The following is an 18,758-nucleotide window of genomic DNA, read 5'->3' on the forward strand; positions in this document are numbered from 1 at the left end:
AACAAATCTCTGAACATGACAGGGGGAATAGTGCTGGTATAACCTTCTTCCTTGTACGGTAAATAAATAAAGAGCCTGCCTGCTGAAGTGGCCCAGGTCCAAGACAGGTTTACCACTTTAGTGAGAACTAGACCAGAGCAAACCCTAATTTTGTTCCCTTGTGCTCTCGCAACATTAAGCTGCCTTGTATAAATACAGCAACAGATCAGAAAAACCTGATTAAGTGCAACATTCTTTCATTTTGTGTAGGGTGGGGGAGCATCATTCCTGAAGCCTTACCCATCTATACAAATACTTGGATGGCTATTCTTGCAGTGTGCACACATTGACAGGGGTTAGAGTTTTGACCTGATCTGTTTATCTTTGGCTTATTTGCCTGGTCTAGAGAAGGGAAGATGTACCATAACTCTGATCTGTAGATGTCTGTCAGGTTTTACCATGAATGCTTTTAGAAAACATTGGAGAGGATTCTGGCAGGGGGGCAGTGTAGAGATATTTGACTGCTGTAAAAATGTGATTCAGGCAAGAGAACTTCTAGAGATATTAATTAGCACCTCTTGCAATTTGTGCCAGGGGGAACAAAGGCCAGGGTTAAAAGAGACCTGCATAAATGTCAATATATACACACAGGGAGAGTTTCATATTTGCCCTGCTCCCATTTAATTCTCTGCACTGTGTTGCTGTTCTCCTCTGGAGGGGTTTCTCTGGCACCTTCTTGAGGATCACATGGGGCTGTAGTGAGAAGGGGGGCACAAAAAACTTCTACATGAACAAAATCCCATGCATAGCCTTTTAGATCCCATTAAAACTCTCCTCCCCAAATTTGGAGGAAGTTGAAGTCTATCCTTTGTTTAGGTACAGAAAATATAATAATGCAAAATTCCAAAGGGTTTTTTAACTACTTAAGGCATAATGTAATCCAAGCATGGCCAGTTAGAAATATGAGTTTGTATTTTGGTGTTGTATTGATGTGTACAATACTGTCCTCTTCTTTTATAGTCAAATACAGGTTTTTTGTTTTGTTTTTTTACTTTGCATTCATGCCTGCTATTGAAATTAAAAGCTCACCAAATGTCCTGTTTGTCAGTGTGGGAAAGAGAGAGCAGCTCTCTGCTGTAATGAATGGGATGGGCAACTGGGAGAGCATGTGTTTCTGGACTGAGCAGCTATTTCTTTCACAACGTAAGTTTTTAATACCTTGATCATCCTTCAAGATTGAGCAATCCAGCACATACCTAAGCAAAGATAAGTGATATATTGTTTGCTTTTTAAGGTGAGTCCAGAAACAGCATTTAGATAAAGAGGCTCAAATGTAAGATCAGCTTGCTCGGTAAGAGCCCCAGCCCACTGAATTGCCTTCCATAAATATGCTGGGACTGTTGAGGAGAAGTCATTTTTGCCTTCCAGAGAACCCCATTTTGTCAGCATCAGAGAAGTGCTTCTAAAAGGTCTGAGTGACATTGCTAATAAAGCTCTTGCTTTGCTGAGCAGAAGCAAAGATTTTCCTCTGAATGTTTGCTGTTCTAATGGATACAGCAGAATATGAGGATGGGGTTGTTGTTTTTGATCCCTTAAAGGAAAATGAAACAGCAAAGTAATGGGTTGGAACTTGTGAGCTTGGTGGACCAACAAAGAGGTTCATTATCTTCACATTCCTAGTGAACTTTTTGCAACATTCAGTGTGCAGTTAAAACACATGACTTCCCCCAAGGAATTGTGGGAATGGGAGTTTTTTCCTCACAGAACATAGTTACCAGCATCCTCAACAAGTTACATCCCAGGATTCTTTGGTGAAAACCATGTGCTTTAAATGTGCCTCAAGTGTGCTTAAAAAGTGTCGTGTGGATCTGCCCACAGATGCCTGTAGTTAAAGGTACAAGAAGAGTATGAAATTTCTGTTGATGCATTGACTGGAGAAGGGTGGTGGAAGAATCAGAGAAGTCAATAAACAACACACTCTGAAGTGGTTTGCCTAGAGGCAGACCTTGGTCTTTCACTTTTCAGCGGCACATCATGAGAGGCCAAAAGTCGTCTCCCCCGGCCTCACTCCTTCCTTTCTGCTCATTTCACTACATCATAGTCATGGCACCCTGCAGCGCCCCCTAGGCTCAGTACCCAGTATGGCGGAACCAGTCACGCTGCCCAAAACCCACCTCTGGTTTACCCATTTGGAAAGTTGTACAGTTTGTTACAGAAGCTTGAGACAAAGCTTGAAAGGTTTGGTTGCTGTGCACTCCAGATCAACAGAAGCAGCATCCCAACAAAGTTCGGAAGATTCTCCCTCCTTCATTCCTGATCTGCATTCTGGGATTGTACTGCAGCTTGCAAATGAAGGCGCTGAAGAGAATGTTACCCTTCCTGTGTGTCCCCCCCCCCCCCATCTGCTCAAGTTGGCTACGAGTGTTGTTTAGCACAGATGCAGTCTGGGTTTTGGATGCTTGAAAGCGTTTGTTCCTGAATGGTGAATGAACTGATTCTTAAACAGCTTCATCATCATCACCAAATGGCTGATACCTACTTAGTTTCTGACAAGAGTTCTGTACGAAATGAATGGAACTTTGGATTTCACTGAACAAGCTGCTGTAATAACTTTAGAGGGCCATTGAATGGCCTACCAATATAAAGGTCACATTTGGCAATTCATGTGGGCCAGAGGACCAGAGCTAATTAGCATACATAGCTGCATGTAATTAATACAAACCATTGCCTCCAGGCCACCCAAATTCCTCAGTAGCTGCATGCAACAGTCCTTCTTATGAGATATATTTCTGCTCTGCTTACCCACACCCTGCTTTGTGAAACAGTTCTCAAACTATTCTTCCTCCCCACCACCCTCTCTCTCTCTCTCTCTCTCTCTCTCTCTCTCTGTGTGTGTGTGTGTGTGTGTGTGTCTGTTTCTGTCTCTCAACTCCTGGCTTGGATTATGATGTGACTGCTTAACCAGTGACAATATCTTTTGCCCAATTACTGTACAAAATACCCAATTTATCCTAATCCTGTACTCTTTTTTTTTATCAGGGTCTGTATTATCCCACTGAGCCACAGGATGGGATAGTTTGCTAAGCTGTTAAAACCTTTCATTCAGGAAGCAAAGAAGTCCTATTTAAATCAATGCCATTCCTTTGGAACAGAATCAGAGTGTTTGAGGCATGTGCCACAGAAGGAAATGCGGAATGACTGAAGTAGTTTCTCTCCTGCTTTGCAGATGTTGTGGGACTGGAGGAGATCCTTAATTTCCCCCTGAGTATATAGTTTTTCCAGTGCCTTAGTCCAATGTCTGGAAGTGGTGCTCAGACTCTCTGCTCATAGGCGCAGTCTTTGCAGCCTTTTTTCACATTGAAAGGCAGAAACTGGCTTCCCCTTGTGTCCTTAGCTGGTATGACAGAGGGCTTTCCCCTTTGTAGGTGCTCAGGCAACTGTGCATGAGGTTTGTTCTGAAAAATATTTATAATGCAAACCTGGTGGTATATTAAGGTAGCGGTTGGCACACAACAGATTGGGATCTACTGGTGTATTTCCATTAGATCAGCAAGGGTTTTTCCTGACTCCCAGCTGTTCAAACATTAGCAACAACGAAATAACTCCCCTCTATCTAAATTAGGCTGTTGAAAGTAGAAAAATAACCAGGAATAGATATTTGTGTGAAAGGACTGTGCCCTCAATTCAGATCAGTTCTGATGTTGAAAAACAAATTTCCTAGGCTTGGAATGCCAAGTCAGAGGCACCCTGTTATTTAAAAATTTTTAACCATGTGGCTTTTGCTGGTAGTTCTAATAGAAAACAAAGTTGATTTGACAACCATGAAGGCTTCCTACCCCTGCATAAAGGCATTCTTGACACCTCTATAAAAGCTTGACAACAGTAAATGCACTTGCTTCACAATCAGTTCTGAACATCATATATTTATTGATGCCAGCAGGTTTCTTAAAATAAAAAATTGTGTGTGTTGCACATGCTCACCCCAATGTAGCCTAGCAAGTCTATGATTCTTGAGTAGGGCCAAGGCAACCCACCCTTCCTCGATGAGTTCCCTCACCTCGTGGACTGGGGGGGGGGGCAGTGGAAGCAGCCTTTCTGCAGCTGTAGCAAGTCTTTCACTTCAAGAACTATATCATACCCTGTTTTTGAAACTGTATTCTGATGGGTCCTTGATTTCACTCTGCTGAAAGTACAGTCGTACCTTGGATCCCGAAGGCCTTGCGAGGCAGACATTTTGGCTCCCGTACGCCGCAAACCTAGAAGTGGGTGTTCCGGTTTGCGAACGTTCTTTGGAACCCGAATGTCCGAAGCGGCTTCCACAGCTTTCCATTGGCTGCAGGAGCTTGCTGCAGCCAATCAGAAGCCGCACCTTGGTTTCCAAATGTTTTGGAAGTCAGACAGACTTCCGGAACGGATTCCATTTGACTTCCGAGGTACCGCTGTATGTTTCATTTTTATTTATTTATTAAATTTATAAACCACCCTTCACCCAAAGGCCGCAAAGCAGTTTACAACATAAAAATGCAAATAGAAAACACAAACTACATAATATAATAGCAAAAAACCCAAATAGCCTAATAGCTCCCCCTCCCACAAACATATTTTAAAGACCATAGATTGTTTAACCAGCCAAAGGCTTGCTTGAAGAGGAACATTTTCCCCTGGTACCATGGACGGGAGATGCTTCCCCCTTCAGAACTGAGGATATGAGAAGGTGGCTATAGAGCATGCAAGTTCAGCTGTAATAGAGGACATGTCACAATGCTCTAGATCTCGGGACTGCAGCCTGCCCTGACAATTCATGCCAACAGTTTAGTGGTCTGAATATTCTGACCTGCAGCTGTGCTCTAATTGGGCACCCTGGGTGACATTAACCGAGTCACAGATTTCCCTACCGGTAAAGTAATCATTGGATCCTATAGAGTGCCCTATATCTCAGAAATAGTTACAGTAGGCCAACAAGCCTAGCTGTTCTTTATAAAAATGAATGAACGTCACGCTGTGTGGAATGTTCCATCTTCGCAAGTGTATCAGCTTGCCAGCAGAACAATGTCTCCCCCTCTCCTGCACGCTGCTCTGGGGTTCTCCTGACCCCCAAGGATGGCCCAATACATCTGGGCACCAGAGGTGAACCAGAAAATGGTGCCTCCTGCCAGAGAAGAAGAAGGAGTGAAGATTTCCATCAGGAACAAGGGGGAGAGTGAAGACCAACATCGGGAACAAATGAAGGAATCAAATCAACCTTACCTGGTGGTTGAAGTGGGAATCAAAATCTCTCATGGTGCTGGGGGGAAAGGGCCCTCTCTGAATCACACTGGGCAGGTGGAGACCCCAGAAGGCAGCCCCTGCCATTTCCTGCCCAGGCATGGGAAGAGACCAGCAGTGCCTCCTGTCACTATAGATGTGGCATTGGATGTGCTGCTGAGGAGGTGGCAGATCTGACCTCCAAGGAGCACATTGCACCTGGCAATGCATTCCTTGAAGGCTGGATCCTCTGCCCCAATGGATCCTGCTGCCTGAGGCAGTTGCCTCACTTTGCCTCATGGGTGTGCTGGCCCTGTCTGATGCACACCCCTGGCTCCTTTTGACCATTCAGAAACTATGCCACATGGGCAGGTAACTACTGTGAACACCTGGCCAGGATTTTGGAAGACCCAATACACCCTCTGAGGCAGAAATAGGCAGTTGATAGAAATGGCAAGCAGGATTCCCCAAATTTTCCTGCCTGGAAGAACCTTTCCTGTGGATTCTGGAGATGATGTGCCTCACTCAAGGGAAATGGAGGCATGAGGAACCAGTCTTTTTCTTCACATTGACAACATGGGCATGTGGCAGTTTCCTGTGTGTTAGGCATAGAGCTTTGCCTAGAAAGCTTGCTTACTTGCTCTGGCACACCTTTTTAGAATTAAAGGCCCTACATGGGGTCAAATGAGAGGACACTTAAATGTCAGCTGTTGTTGTTGTTGTTGTTTAGTCGTTTAGTCGTGTCCGACACTTCGTGACCCCATGGACCAGAGCATGCCAGGCACTCCTGTCTTCCACTGCCTCCAGCAGTTTGGTCAAACTCATATTTGTAGCTTTGAGAACACTGTCCCACCATCTCGTCCTCTGTCGTCCCCTTCTCCTTGTGCCCTCCATCTTTCCCAACATCAGGTTGGGGAAGTCTTCTCTTCTCATGAGGTGGCCAAAGTATTGGAGTTTCAGCTTCAGGATCTGTCCTTCTAGTAGGAGACTAGATTTTTATTGGGCATTGAGTAAAAGGCTGGCGAATCAAGGGCTTAATAACTAAAGGCTCTTTAGAGCACAATCAACAAACTAATTAGGTGGGTCTGGTCTTGCTGAGGCAGCACATCTAAAGTAGCTTATAAACAAAAGGCCAGTCAGCTGATTATAGTCTTAGTAAAGATTCAAGCACATTTCTCCCTTTTGTGTGGTTTAGTTCCTTTGTGCAGTGTGTCAAAGACTATCATTTTCAGTTCCAAGCCCTCCTTGATTAGTTCATGTGCTGCAGTATTTCAGATATGTTGTCTGGTTGTTTTTTTCCTGCCCAAGGTGTGTAAGGTTTGTTTATCTTATTTATTTGTTTCATTTGTATCCTGCCTTTCCACCAAATGGTGCTCAAGGCTGCTAACAGTTGCAAGTATTGTGTTTCTTGGTATCCACCATAGGAGTCAACTCCTAGGGTCTGATGTCCCTTTGCCCTGCCTCCCATTAAAATATTTGAAGGGGCCGACACACACCCACCCCAGAGTTGATGAGTATTGGCATTCAAATGGTATTCGTGTGCTGGGTCTTGTGATTGATTATAGTGACAGCCTGCTCCTGGCTCATCCAAAGAGCTGTCCATATGAGAACTGGAGCGGGGTTTCTGTTGCCAGATGTGACTGGCTCTCCCATGTGCAGGAGTTGATCCACCTGAATAAGTCTGTGGATTGCTGGATCAAGGCCTTTGATTGAGCTTTTATTGACAACTGATTCTTCTGTTCTTTCTACTTCAGTCACAAGAATTGTTTGTTTGGAATCGGATGGAAAACTACAACAGTAAGGCCACCGTTGACTTTCTCGGTGGTTTTACAGTATTAATTTTTGAGAAATGGGCTGAGTAATGCAGTCTCCTTTTCGGCTGCTACTCAGAAGCAACTGTGAACATATTAGAAGCGGAGGGGAAGCATAAAATAACTCCCAAAGCACATATTATCTTTTCATCTTCCCGTTTTTGGATTGTCTTGGTTTTGCGATTTGGCTTGTTTGAGACAGAGCTTTCTTATAAACTCATAATACTGATTCTGGCTGTTGCCTAGGAACATGTCTCTGGTCTTTCGGGGCATTCATATTCTAATCATAGCTCTCTGGCAAAACCTTGTTTACTTCCTTTCCAGGCAGTGTCAATGACACAGCCTTCAAAGGTTTTGGTTTTATGTTTATAACTTGTCTTTCATTTATGCTTTAGAGAGGGTGGGTGTGAGGAACATATCAGCCCTAGGCAATTTTCATTAAGAATACAGACTGCCAGCTGAAGTGATTGGATAGTCCTTAATTCACATTTTGTATTTCGATAGCAAAAGCAGGCTTGTAATAAGTCACTCACCTGGCTTCCTTTGGTGAGGAGGAACAGACTTCAGATGACCATGAAGAGAAGCTTCTGTAAAATGGAAAAGATCTAGTTCTTTTCTCCCCACCTCCAGCACAAATGAATTAAGGGCCAAACTAAGTTCCTAGGAAGCTGTCTTGTATCCAGTTGGACTACTAGCCTATCCAGCTCAGTACTGTATGCACTGAATGGAAATGGCTCCCTAGGGTTTCAGACAGGGAACCTTTACCTGGAGAGGCCAGGGATTGAACCTGGGACCTTTTGCATGCAAAGCTGATGCTCTACCACTGAGCTACATGGCACAAGCATGTAATAGTGCATTTTTTAAAAGTTATTACCGTATTTTTTGCTCTATAAGACTCACTTTTTCCCTCCTAAAAAGTAAGGGGAAATGTGTGTGCGTCCTATGGAGCGAATGCAGGCTGCACAGCTATCCCAGAAGCCAGAACAGCAAGAGGGATTGCTGCTTTCGCTGTGCAACGATCCCTCTTGCTGTTCTGGCTTCTGAGATTCAGAATATATTTTTTTCTTGTTTTCCTCCACCAAAATCTAGGTGCGTCTTGTGGTCTGGTGTGTCTTATAGAGCGAAAAATACGGTATTTTGTACATCTCAGCCTTCTTCCCTTTTAGAGCACAGGGTAGCTAATGACACACTGTCAATAAAAGCAGCATAAAGCAGAACATAAATTATAATGGCTAACTTACAAAAAGACAGTAGCAATACATATCTATAGAATACATCAGCTGCTGAAGAGGAGTGAAATTGTGACTGCAGCATATAGGAAGGAGGATTTAATCCTTTTCCTGTGTGTTGCAGTCCTGCTAAAAACCTCTGCCACCATCCTTCCATCCCTCAAGCTGAAATTGGCCTTGGAACAGAAACTTCCAATCGTGCCAGCAGTGAGTTTTGAGTGTGTGGCTTACATCAGGGCGGTTGTGGTTGGGGAATGGTTAGACACCCCCTCGCTGTGCAATATTCTCTCCCTGCCTGATGTCATTTTCTTGCTCTCCCCTCTCCATCCCCTCCTTGAGATTTAAAGATACCTTTTTTTAAAGGATTGAAGTTGTTGAGCTTTTTTTAAGGATTTTACCCCAGAAATAAACTTCCACAACTAACTGGATTAGGCCCCTGAAACAGACTTTGGACAGGCCTGCCTTAGATGTTCACATTCATTTAATATTTGAGCCTACCATACGTATGTGGAGCAGGTTTTCAGGCTACCCAGTTTTTCTGGGCTAGTAACCTTTGTGAACACACTTGCACTGTGCATCAGCCCCACTTGCCATGTATTCGCTGAACCCCTATATTATGTCCACTAAGTCATGCTGGCCACATGACCCGGAAGCTGTACGCCGGCTTCCTTGGCCAATAAAGCGAGATGAGCGCTGCAACCCCAGAGTCAGCCAAGACTGGACCTAATGGTCAGGGGTCCCTTTACCTTTACCTATATTAATTCCACACAAAGAAATCCTATGTACAAGTGTGTGTGCACGTGCCCATTGGCCCAGGATCCCTCTTCACATTGAAGAGCTCTGCTTAGGGAGAAGGGAGCTTAACTGCAACTTCCAGCTTGGGTGGCGTGCTAAGTGATACCATAACGTGGCTTACTGTGTTACACAAACAGGGAGTCCTGAAGTGATTTACTGGAACAGCATCATACAAAATATACAGCTTTGAGTGATGGCTTCAATTTCTGCTGACAAACGCAGTAGGTGTAGATGAGTTTTTAAAATGTTGATGGTTATAGTGGAGTAAACTGTTGTGGTCAGCCAGGGCTGTCTTAAGCATATGTGGCACCGGGGTGCAAAGATCCACTCGGCACCCCCCGCAGTTGCCCAGTCCCAGGTGCGTAGGAGGGCGGAGCCAGCTGCCCACCTCAGCGTCTCACTGGCTTGGTCGCCCCCGAACTCACGGCACAGAGCTGCCTGCACAGAAGAGCCCGCTGCAGCGCTCTGACCGACGAGCGGGCTCTTCCCCGGTCTCTTGGGCCCCGGACTCTAGGCCTGGCACCCCTGAGAGCCCAGCGCCCAGGTGTCCTTCATTCCTAGCACCTATGGGAAAGATGGCCCTGTGGTCAGGATATTTCTCTATCCTGAAATCCTGTCTGGAGACTCTTTGTGCTGTTCTTCATTTGGTGGAGGAAAAGGGAGCGGGAGCACAAATGTCTATCAATATGTTCTGTAAAAAAAGATGAGATCATTTCAGAAAGAGAGCTTGAATAGCAGAGTTCTGTCACAGCCAAGAAAGTTGTTTTTGGTGTTTCTTCTCTTGCCTTTTAAAATAAAGGGAGTGTGTGCTTATTCTTTTGAAAGAGGACATTAAAATGCTTGAGCTGGTCTTAAGTTGAACAACAAGTTAATCTTTTGTTTAGTAATCTTGGAGAGAAGTCTCAAGGCTTCAAGTCCTCTACTGGAATAAAATTTAAAATTGGCAGCCAGTGAAGGTTTTCATAAACACTTAGCTTCTGTAGACTGTTCTGCCTGATGGAACATCAAGACAGGATTTATGCGGGTGGGAACGGAGAAAGTCAATCCAGAAGCATCAGTGTTTGTACATTTCCTCCTCTCAGTTAACCTCCATATAGTTTTGAGGGATTAGAAGCCTTCCTCGGTTTTCACATAAGTAGACCCACAGGGTAGTCCTTCTGGGACAGTTCTCCAAATTGTTACCTGTGGAGCTACCAAACCACTGCGATCCTGATAATAAAATTATCATTAAATGAAAGGTGTTTGCAGAGAAGTGGGTGGACAACTTTTAAAATAATAGATGAGGGAAGTTCCTCTTTTGACTTCAGAGGGGAGTTGAAGTTCAACAACATCTGGAAGGCCACCCCTGGTTTAATGTTACAGATAACGCCTGTGTTGATTCAGAGGACAAGCCCTCAAACATGTACAATCAGGGTCACCAACTGGGTGCCTGCAACTTCTTTGCTAATGCGACAGTATATGGAGATTTGTTTTGGGGTGAGGAACCCATTTCATCCCATTTTTTATAGTGCAAAAAAAATCTGACTTTTGTGAAAGATCTGGAATGGATATACTTGATATTTTCAGTAGTGTGGCATGTGTACAAGCGCCATCTCATTTTTTGTGGAGTGGAGATGGTTTAGGTGATGGTCTCTTTCAAGGCCACTTCTCTTTGACCAGAGATGGCAGATAGCGATAACAACACAGAGTCAAAGTACTGCCCAGGACAGCGATGCTTATCCTCAGACAAAATTTCCTCACAGTAGCCAGGTTCACTATAGCTCAGGTAGACATATAGGTCCTCTTCTAATCCTCTATTCTCCCTCCAGATCAGTACTCCAAAATACTAGGCATTAAATAAATAGCATCTGCCCTCATGCACATGCTTATAACTGCATTTACTGGCTGGAGGAGCGCAAGGCGGCGTTAGGGGTGTGACCTACAGCCATGGAACTTTTTTCAACTTGGTCATTACCTGCCTTTGGTGTAGAAAGGAAAACCTCACCCTCTAATAGTGACATATAAGCAAAGGTGCAGACAGTCAGCTACCAAACCCACTCTTTAAACCGCCGGCTCAAACAGTAACTATCCCACTATAAATGGAAAGTGTGGAAAGACCCCCAAGATACTAACGTAACAAGAAAACCTGGTGTGGTCGCAGATGGCGAGGTGAGTGATGTGCAGCCCCCACCACCTTCGCCCCCCCCCTTCAGGAGTGCGGGTGAACAAAGCTGCTTATGGCAGATTCAAAGGAAACAGATCAAGGGCTCCCAAAGCTGCTCCCCTTGGCTAACACGATTTAGATGCAGGAGACTTTAGAAAATGAAAGGATTAAGAAGTAATAAATAAAACATGCGAATTTGCCTCTTCCCTCCCCCGCCACTCCTTTGCACAGTGAAAGCCGCCGGATCCAATTGTGTGTTGGTTTTCCTTTTGAAACGGCTTCACAGTTGAAGCCTCTTGTCTCTTTAAGACGATTCCTTGTTAGATCAGGGAGAGTTTCTCTCTCTCCTCTCCCCCCCCCCCTTCTTTTTCTGATGCCTGACTATAATTACCAGTATGTCTGGAATGTGGCATATAAAAACATAATAAACCTCTGTGTGGGCAGCACTGGGATTGCTTCTGTGACTAGGGAGTCTGCTTCGCTTCAAGGGAAATGGTAGTGTGTTTATGGCCTTTATATTTTTCACCCAGTCTCCAGTTTCTGCTAACTTCCTTTCAGAAAACCCCTGCTAAATAATAGCATTCTCTTTTTCTCCCCCCCCCCCCCCCGCAGAATGAAGAGAAACGGAATCTCGCTCTGGGAGGCCATGTTGGATTTGACAGTCTTCCTGATCAGCTTGTCAGCAAATCTGTAGCGCAAGGCTTCAGCTTCAACATCCTCTGTGTGGGTGAGTAAAGTGTGCACTGCAAACGAGAAAAGCACTTGGACAAAAACAACACGTAGAAGAAACCAACTTCTTAGAAGCCTGGGGGAGCCGGTTGCTTAGTGGAAGAACACGTGCTCTGTATGCACACAAGGTCCCAGGCTCAATCCCTGGTGTCTCCAGTTAAAAGGGTCAGGAGAGATCTCAGCCTCATCTACTCTGACAGTAGCTCTCCTAGGATAGATGGACAAAGAATTTGACCTGGTGTTTTTCAGGCACTGTTTTCAAACCACAGCCTTCTGCCCAAGGTGGCAGGTGCCCATTGGGACTGGACTGGTGGGGTTGAAAGCAGGGAGCCCTAGCAGTAGGTGGAGTCAGAGCCAATGACAGGCTGAGCTACCCTCCTTCCTGGTCTGGTCGTAAGTAAGCAGGCAGGCAGGCAGGGGCTGAATGAGGGCAGGCTGAGTTTGGTGGGTCGCTTCCCCATTGCCTTAACAGAGCAGTCCCAACACCTTATACCATGGCTGATGCGCAGAGCTGAATCTCCCAAATTTGAGATGTAATGTACTTTGTTGAGGCAAGGTTAAAACTACTAATACGATTTCAACACCATTCACCCTTTTTTCTTTTTAGTGGGGTAAGGGCTTTGCTTGCTTTCTATATGAATGGGTTTCATGTGATATTGATGAAGGCCATGACTTATACATTGCTTTCACAACTGTGAACAAGTCACGTCAAGAAGCTGGATTTTCAAGTAGCTTGCATTTCTAATGGCTGGACCTGCTCCTACGAGATTCAACCATTTGTTAGAATAAAACTCGATGAATACAGGATTGGGTGGCTTGCACCATATGTTGTTGCTGAAGCTGCTGGCTTGCTTACTTGCCTTCTCCTCCATAGTTTGATAGAGTTGTCTCCCCTATCTTATGACTTTCACAGGGAGCATTAAAGTTACGGTGGTTAGATTGGAATCGGATAGGAATAATTTGCTTCTGGCAATGATAATTGGGGCCTTTGATCTTTGTTTTAATTTTTGAAACATGCATATGATTGCTGGGGAACAGGTTTTGGTCTCCAGAAGGCGACCTGCAAGGCCAAATTCTTGCTTTTCTTTTTGCAGATTTAGTTGCAGCAAAAATTCCATAAATGCTTATTGTACTAATTATAATTTTTCCCAGTCCAATCTGGCGAGTATTGGAAAATACTTTTAAATACTTTGTTCTATGTGCTCATGGTTTCTGCTTAGTAAAATAGCTCAGGAGAGAATTTAATATACTCCAGGTCTCTGCTGAGAGCTATAGGTGTGTACAAAAACTTCTGTGTGATTTTGTCGCACTCATTGGTATATTTCCCCATCCCCTTGTTTTTTACATCACATCTTTCTAATCAGCTAAGTTATTTAACCAGGGAAGCATCATTTATTTTCTGTACTAGAACAAATGGGGAGCAAATGGTCATAATTGTGGTGGGACTTAAAGAAACAGAGCGATGGAATTGGGATATTTGACCTTGACCTTGATATTTGACCTTGATTTTAAGAAAAAACCCCAATAATGCTGAATTCCTTTCTCTGTTCTCCATTCACCGTAGATTAATGTAACGAAATAAAGATGATCGTCGTTGATTCTGACAGGAAGACTAAGCATATACTGTAGTTGCGTAGGCAGCAGTATGGGCAAGCAGGAAGGATTAAGGTTAAAGGCCATAAATCAAAAGAAATATATAAAGACCCTTTCTGTGGCTTGGAATGTCTTGATAGAATCTCAGTTACTAATGGGACTGGGCCAGCCTCGAAAGCTTTCTGTTAACTCATGTTTCAAAATATACCCACACTTCATTGCCTCTCTGACAAAACAGCTCCACTATTTCACAAGCTTGGGTAGCCGCCAGCCATAGCCAGGAGCAAGTATTCCCTGATTCACTTCCCATTTGCTCTGCCAGCTCTCCTTGCAACATGTCCTTGCATCATACACCAGCCCAGGGGTTTCTGGTGCTCTGCCATCTGTCAAATATCCAGACTAGATTGAAATTATTACACTATTCCACACTGATTCATGATCTCTCAAGGGGAGTTTGCCCATAATTAGAACATTGGAAGTTTCCTATAGGGTTGCGGAGAGATCGTGTTGACATTATGTAAACCTTTCCTTTATTAGTCTTCACATCTCGCTGCTCTTTTCAGTTTTATGTCTGGAAAAGCAATGCTAGCCCGTGGCTGCTTAGCAGCACAGAGGATCGAACTTAAAAGAAAGTGGCATGTTTATAGAAAGGATATTGCCTCATGCTATTAATACTGCCTTTTGCTCCTAAAACAAAAGGAAGTGGGTGGGAGACACCATCTGTGTTTTAACAGAGATTGAGGAGTTGCACATACTGAAGGTTTGTTTTGTTTGTTAGAAGCCTTTGGGGAGAAAGCTGTAGACAAATCAAAGGGTCTTTATTGCGAACTCCCTGAAATCCATTTGTTCTGAAATCATGAGAAATATTTAGCGGGGGGAAAGACAATGATGCATCTCCTTATTTCTGGAATTTCTCAGGTGAAACTGGCATTGGGAAGTCAACGTTGATGAACACTCTCTTCAATACTACATTTGAGACTGAAGAAGCCAGTCACTATGAGCACGCTGTTCGCTTGCGGCCACGGACTTACGACTTGCAGGAAAGCAACGTCCACCTGAAATTAACCATTGTAGATGCTGTGGGGTTTGGGGATCAGATCAATAAAGATGAAAGGCAAGTCACTTTCCGATTTGGTGCAGAAAAGCCTGCAGTGCTTTGACGTGTAAAGGAATGTAATGTCTTGGGAATACGCTGGGCCTCACATGAGAGTGGCCATGCATAATGTGATCAGCTGCTTTGGGCGGCCTTGCCAACCTGGTTCCCTCAAGATGTTTTGGACTACAACTCCCATCAACCTCAGCCAGCACAGTCATTTTGGACTGCAGCTCCCATCACTCGCTGGGGCCAATGGGAGTTGCGGCCCACAACATCTGGAGGGCACCAGATTAACAATGGGCAGCTTAGGACACAATGATTTACTCAGCTTATCCCATTCACAGTTGGGCTTGGCAGGACATTATGTACTGAATGTTGACCCTGAACCTCTGGCCTTTGGACATACCAGCTGTATTGATTATTGATTATTCAACTTGGTGGGTTACACCTAGGTTGACACTTGAGGTGCTGTTCCTCTCTTCCATGAACTGCTTCTGCCTATCCTCCCATTGCTCTAAACAGTAAGCTAATTGGTTCTTAAGTTTTGCCCTGACTCATTTGCAAAATGGCGGCTGCTGTGCCTCCTCCAGAGTGAGGGAAATAACAATTTGGAGGAAGGAATCCTAGGTCCATAATGGTACTGAGCATCAACAGGAGAGAGCCTTTCAGTCATGCTTGTGGGCTTCCCAGAAGCATCTGGTTGTTCACTGTGGGAAACAGGATGCTGAACTAGACGGACCTTTTAACCTGCTCCAACAGGGCTGCTCTTCTCTTCTGGGGCAGATGATAAACAATCAGTGCTTTCTCTGTTCCTTTGTGACCCTATCACTTTGCATGTAGCCCCCACCCTTCTCTGGCTTCCATTCTTAGAAACAAGTAGATGAGGACAGTTGATGTCTGAGTAAAAGATGCATAATGTAATATGGACTTGGACCCCCCTCCCATGCTCTTTTTCTTCTCCCACACTTTTTTTTAAAACCCCGATAATCTTTTTTAGGCTGTGTAACTGAAAACACTTGTTTAAAACTTCAACGTTTTAGTTTGTAAGGATCAAATCTCTTACTGATTTTTTACTTTTCAGGGCAGCTCGTGGTTTTCCTCAGCCATGAGGAAAACTAGTTGCAAAAAATAAATAAATACCCACCAGTTGGGACGTTATGGTGAAGGGTGGGTAATGAATTGAGTAAATGCCTCTCAAATATTTATTGTATTATACATTAATTATGTATTTCTTAGTTATATTTGTATCCTGACCTTCATCCGGGGAGTGTGGAACAGTATTTTAGCCTTGCAACCACTCTGTACGGTTGGTTCAGCTGACAGATGGTGACTAACCCAACTAACTCTGTGAACTCCGTAAATGAGCTGCCATTGGATGCTCACTTGACATATGAACAGTGTGAACATCCTTGGTTATAACTCAAGTGTGTAGTGAGTAACTGTGGTTTCATGTTATCACTTCTGCTTTATAACAAAGTTATCAAGTTCAGCTCATCAGCATAACACCCCTCCCCCCAGAAGTGCTTTTGGCCTTATTTCCAGTTTCACTTCTTGTGTGTGCACCACCTTCTGCCTAATTTTAGCTTTACCTCATGAGGTAACCTGTCATCAGTTAGCACTAAAAGTTTTTAATATCTCTTGCACTGAATTCTTATCAAAGCTTGGCAGGTGGAGGAGGTTTGGCCATTTCTTTCTCAGCATCCTTGAAAGTACCCAGTCATCCTTTGTTAACTTTAGCATTCAGGTTGCTAATGGAATTCGTTTTTAGTTACAGGCCGATAGTAGATTACATTGACACGCAGTTTGAAAACTACTTACAAGAAGAGCTCAAAATCCGGCGTTCCCTCTTTAATTATCATGATACAAGAATCCATGTCTGCCTTTATTTCATCACTCCAACTGGTCACTCGCTGAAGTCCTTGGATCTGGTAACCATGAAAAAGCTGGATAGTAAGGTATGTGCTTTACCTCACACGTCCTACGAGCATTGACTTTTAATTAAGTACAAGCTTTGGTTGCCACCTTCAACCACCAATCACTGTGTGATTTAATTTATTTGCTTTAGTTTTCTGGACGCCACTTAGAGATTGTTTTAAAATATTAAGTGGCATAGAAATGGTCTAAATAAATAAATAGAAATGTTTATTCACTTCTTCTGCCAAGGAGGTAAAAGATTCCCTGTTCTCAGCAGTTGCCTTAGACACTATCCCTCCCACTTCATTACACTCACTCTAGGCCACTTCAGCGTTTGTTGTTGTGAATGTCTCTCTTTGAGCAATCCAAAGTGCATCAACAGTGCTGCCAGTGCTGAGATATGCATGGGCTGGGGAAATAGGTTAGGGGAAGGAAATCCTGTAGGCTCATGGAGTTTACGTATCACTGTTCTGATTAAAGTAAGACAGCCCTGACTATTGCATGTGGGAAACAACTTAACAGAAGATGGTCAACGCCGTAAATCAGTTTGTGTTAACGGCAGTTGTTCTGATGCAGTAGTCATTGGGATGCATTGTTCTGGTGAGTTCAATAAGGCAGCAACCATTTGTGGCTGTAGCCAGATGTAGACCATCTTAGCAATGCTGCTAATTGCTTCCATGCAGCATGTGCTCAGCCAGCCAACTCTCCTCCTAGCTGATGACTAGGTGTGTGGTGTTCAAAGTGAAAAAGCAAGTCTTCTGAAGTCCATGCTGTGAGGAGAGCTTGAGGCAGAGGGCAAAGGTCATTCACGTGAAAGGATTCATGTTCAAAACAAAAAAGTTCACATTTTTATTGGGTGACCTTTTTAACTTTAAGAACGTAAAACATTTTAAATGACCAAATGATATACTTTGCTAAGGATTAATTGGAACACCGCATCTGTTGAGGAATAGAGATGAGTCACTTATATATTTCGGCTTCATCAGCTTGAATCCTGAGCTTCATATGCTGAGCTTTGCCCACTACTTTTGTGTGTTGCTGTTTGGAGGCTATACTATATCCCCACCCCACCCCCCAGCAACCACTTCTGACACTGGCAGAATCCTTAATCCTGCATGCATAGATATTTAATCAGATTCATATGTGTATAATGCTCAAGTATGCATATGTAATAGAAAGAGAGAGAGAGAGAGAATCAATCCCAAGTAAACATTAAGGTCTGGTTGATAGCTCCAGTTTAGTCTTTGTTGGCATATGAAGTGAGTATTTTAAGATATCGAGATCTCGAAGCATGGGGCTGACAATAAAATAGTAGAAATAACAAGTAGAAAGACAAGTGGTTAACTAGGATTGTGTGCTTCCATTGCAGAACTTTGTCATGTTTTGCTCTCTTTCATTATGTCTCACAGGAAGTTCTTTACAGGGGCATAAATATTAATATAATAATAAACAGTACATTTCTGGTGGCCAGAGAGGTATCTTAATTTTTCAGAATGGAGTGCCTTGGTAAAGAAAATGTAATGATTAAGTGTAATCTGAACCTCAGAACCCAGGTCTGTGGGATACATACGAAATAATGCTCTCGATTTCCAACTTGCTCTTTGTCCCTTTCCGAGAGCTGCTCCTGATTCAGATGTGGCTTGGATACTACATTGGCTTGAGATCAAACATCTGCGTAGCAAAGATGTAGGCATCTGAACTGGCTATGCATTGATGGGGAGGGGGGCAGCTGTTCAACAACTCTGCAATGTCAGCATGGTGATGTCAGACACTGGGTAGACTGTCTGGGTTTCCTGTGATATTAATGTATCTGGTTCAGCCAAATGACTTCACCAGGCTTTTCCAGGGTGGAGGATCATTCTCCGCAGTTCTCTCTCCCATCATGCACTGGGGTGCAGCTGAAGTCATAACCAAAGGATCTGTTGCCTACTTTATCTGATTACTTCCAGACAGCCAAAAATGGTCTTCAAAGCTGAATTACTACATTAAATAATAGATGGCTGAGATTGCACCATGTCTATCCGTTCATATCTCGACACTCACAAGTTAAAAGTATCCAACCCTATCTCATTTACCACTTTATCTTAACTCAGCATACATTTTGGCGCAGTAAAGTACAGCTCTGTTTTGGAAAACCACCTGTTTCTAAAAGGGCTTTTATGATACATGTATGTTTTATTATGTTGGCTTCAATATTTAGCATGCTGATGTTGCATATCTTTAAT

General features: G+C 43.7%; 1 protein-coding gene across 5 annotated transcripts in view; it reads left to right on the forward strand.

Moving 5' to 3' along the window:
• SEPTIN8 (septin 8) overlaps positions 1–18,758 on the forward strand; it is a gene marked incomplete at its 3' end in the record, with an annotated part of 50,884 nt that overhangs the window by 10,013 nt on the left and 22,113 nt on the right. For 3 of the 5 annotated variants that reach the window (XR_014559704.1, XM_083720263.1, XM_083720264.1), the window contains exons 2-4: positions 11,814–11,928; positions 14,442–14,637; positions 16,394–16,574. Coding sequence is in view for 4 of the 5 variants with exons in the window: in XM_083720263.1 (XP_083576389.1) it covers positions 11,814–11,928; positions 14,442–14,637; positions 16,394–16,574 (492 nt within the window). Of the gene's footprint in view, positions 1–11,813; positions 11,929–14,441; positions 14,638–16,387; positions 16,575–18,758 lie in introns of all 5 variants that reach the window. The other 2 variants (XM_083720261.1, XM_083720262.1) reach the window with 1 other exon arrangement.

This window comes from Podarcis gaigeae (genome assembly GCF_964106915.1).
Source record: "Podarcis gaigeae genome assembly, chromosome: 2".
NCBI classification, from domain to species: domain Eukaryota; kingdom Metazoa; phylum Chordata; class Lepidosauria; order Squamata; family Lacertidae; genus Podarcis; species Podarcis gaigeae.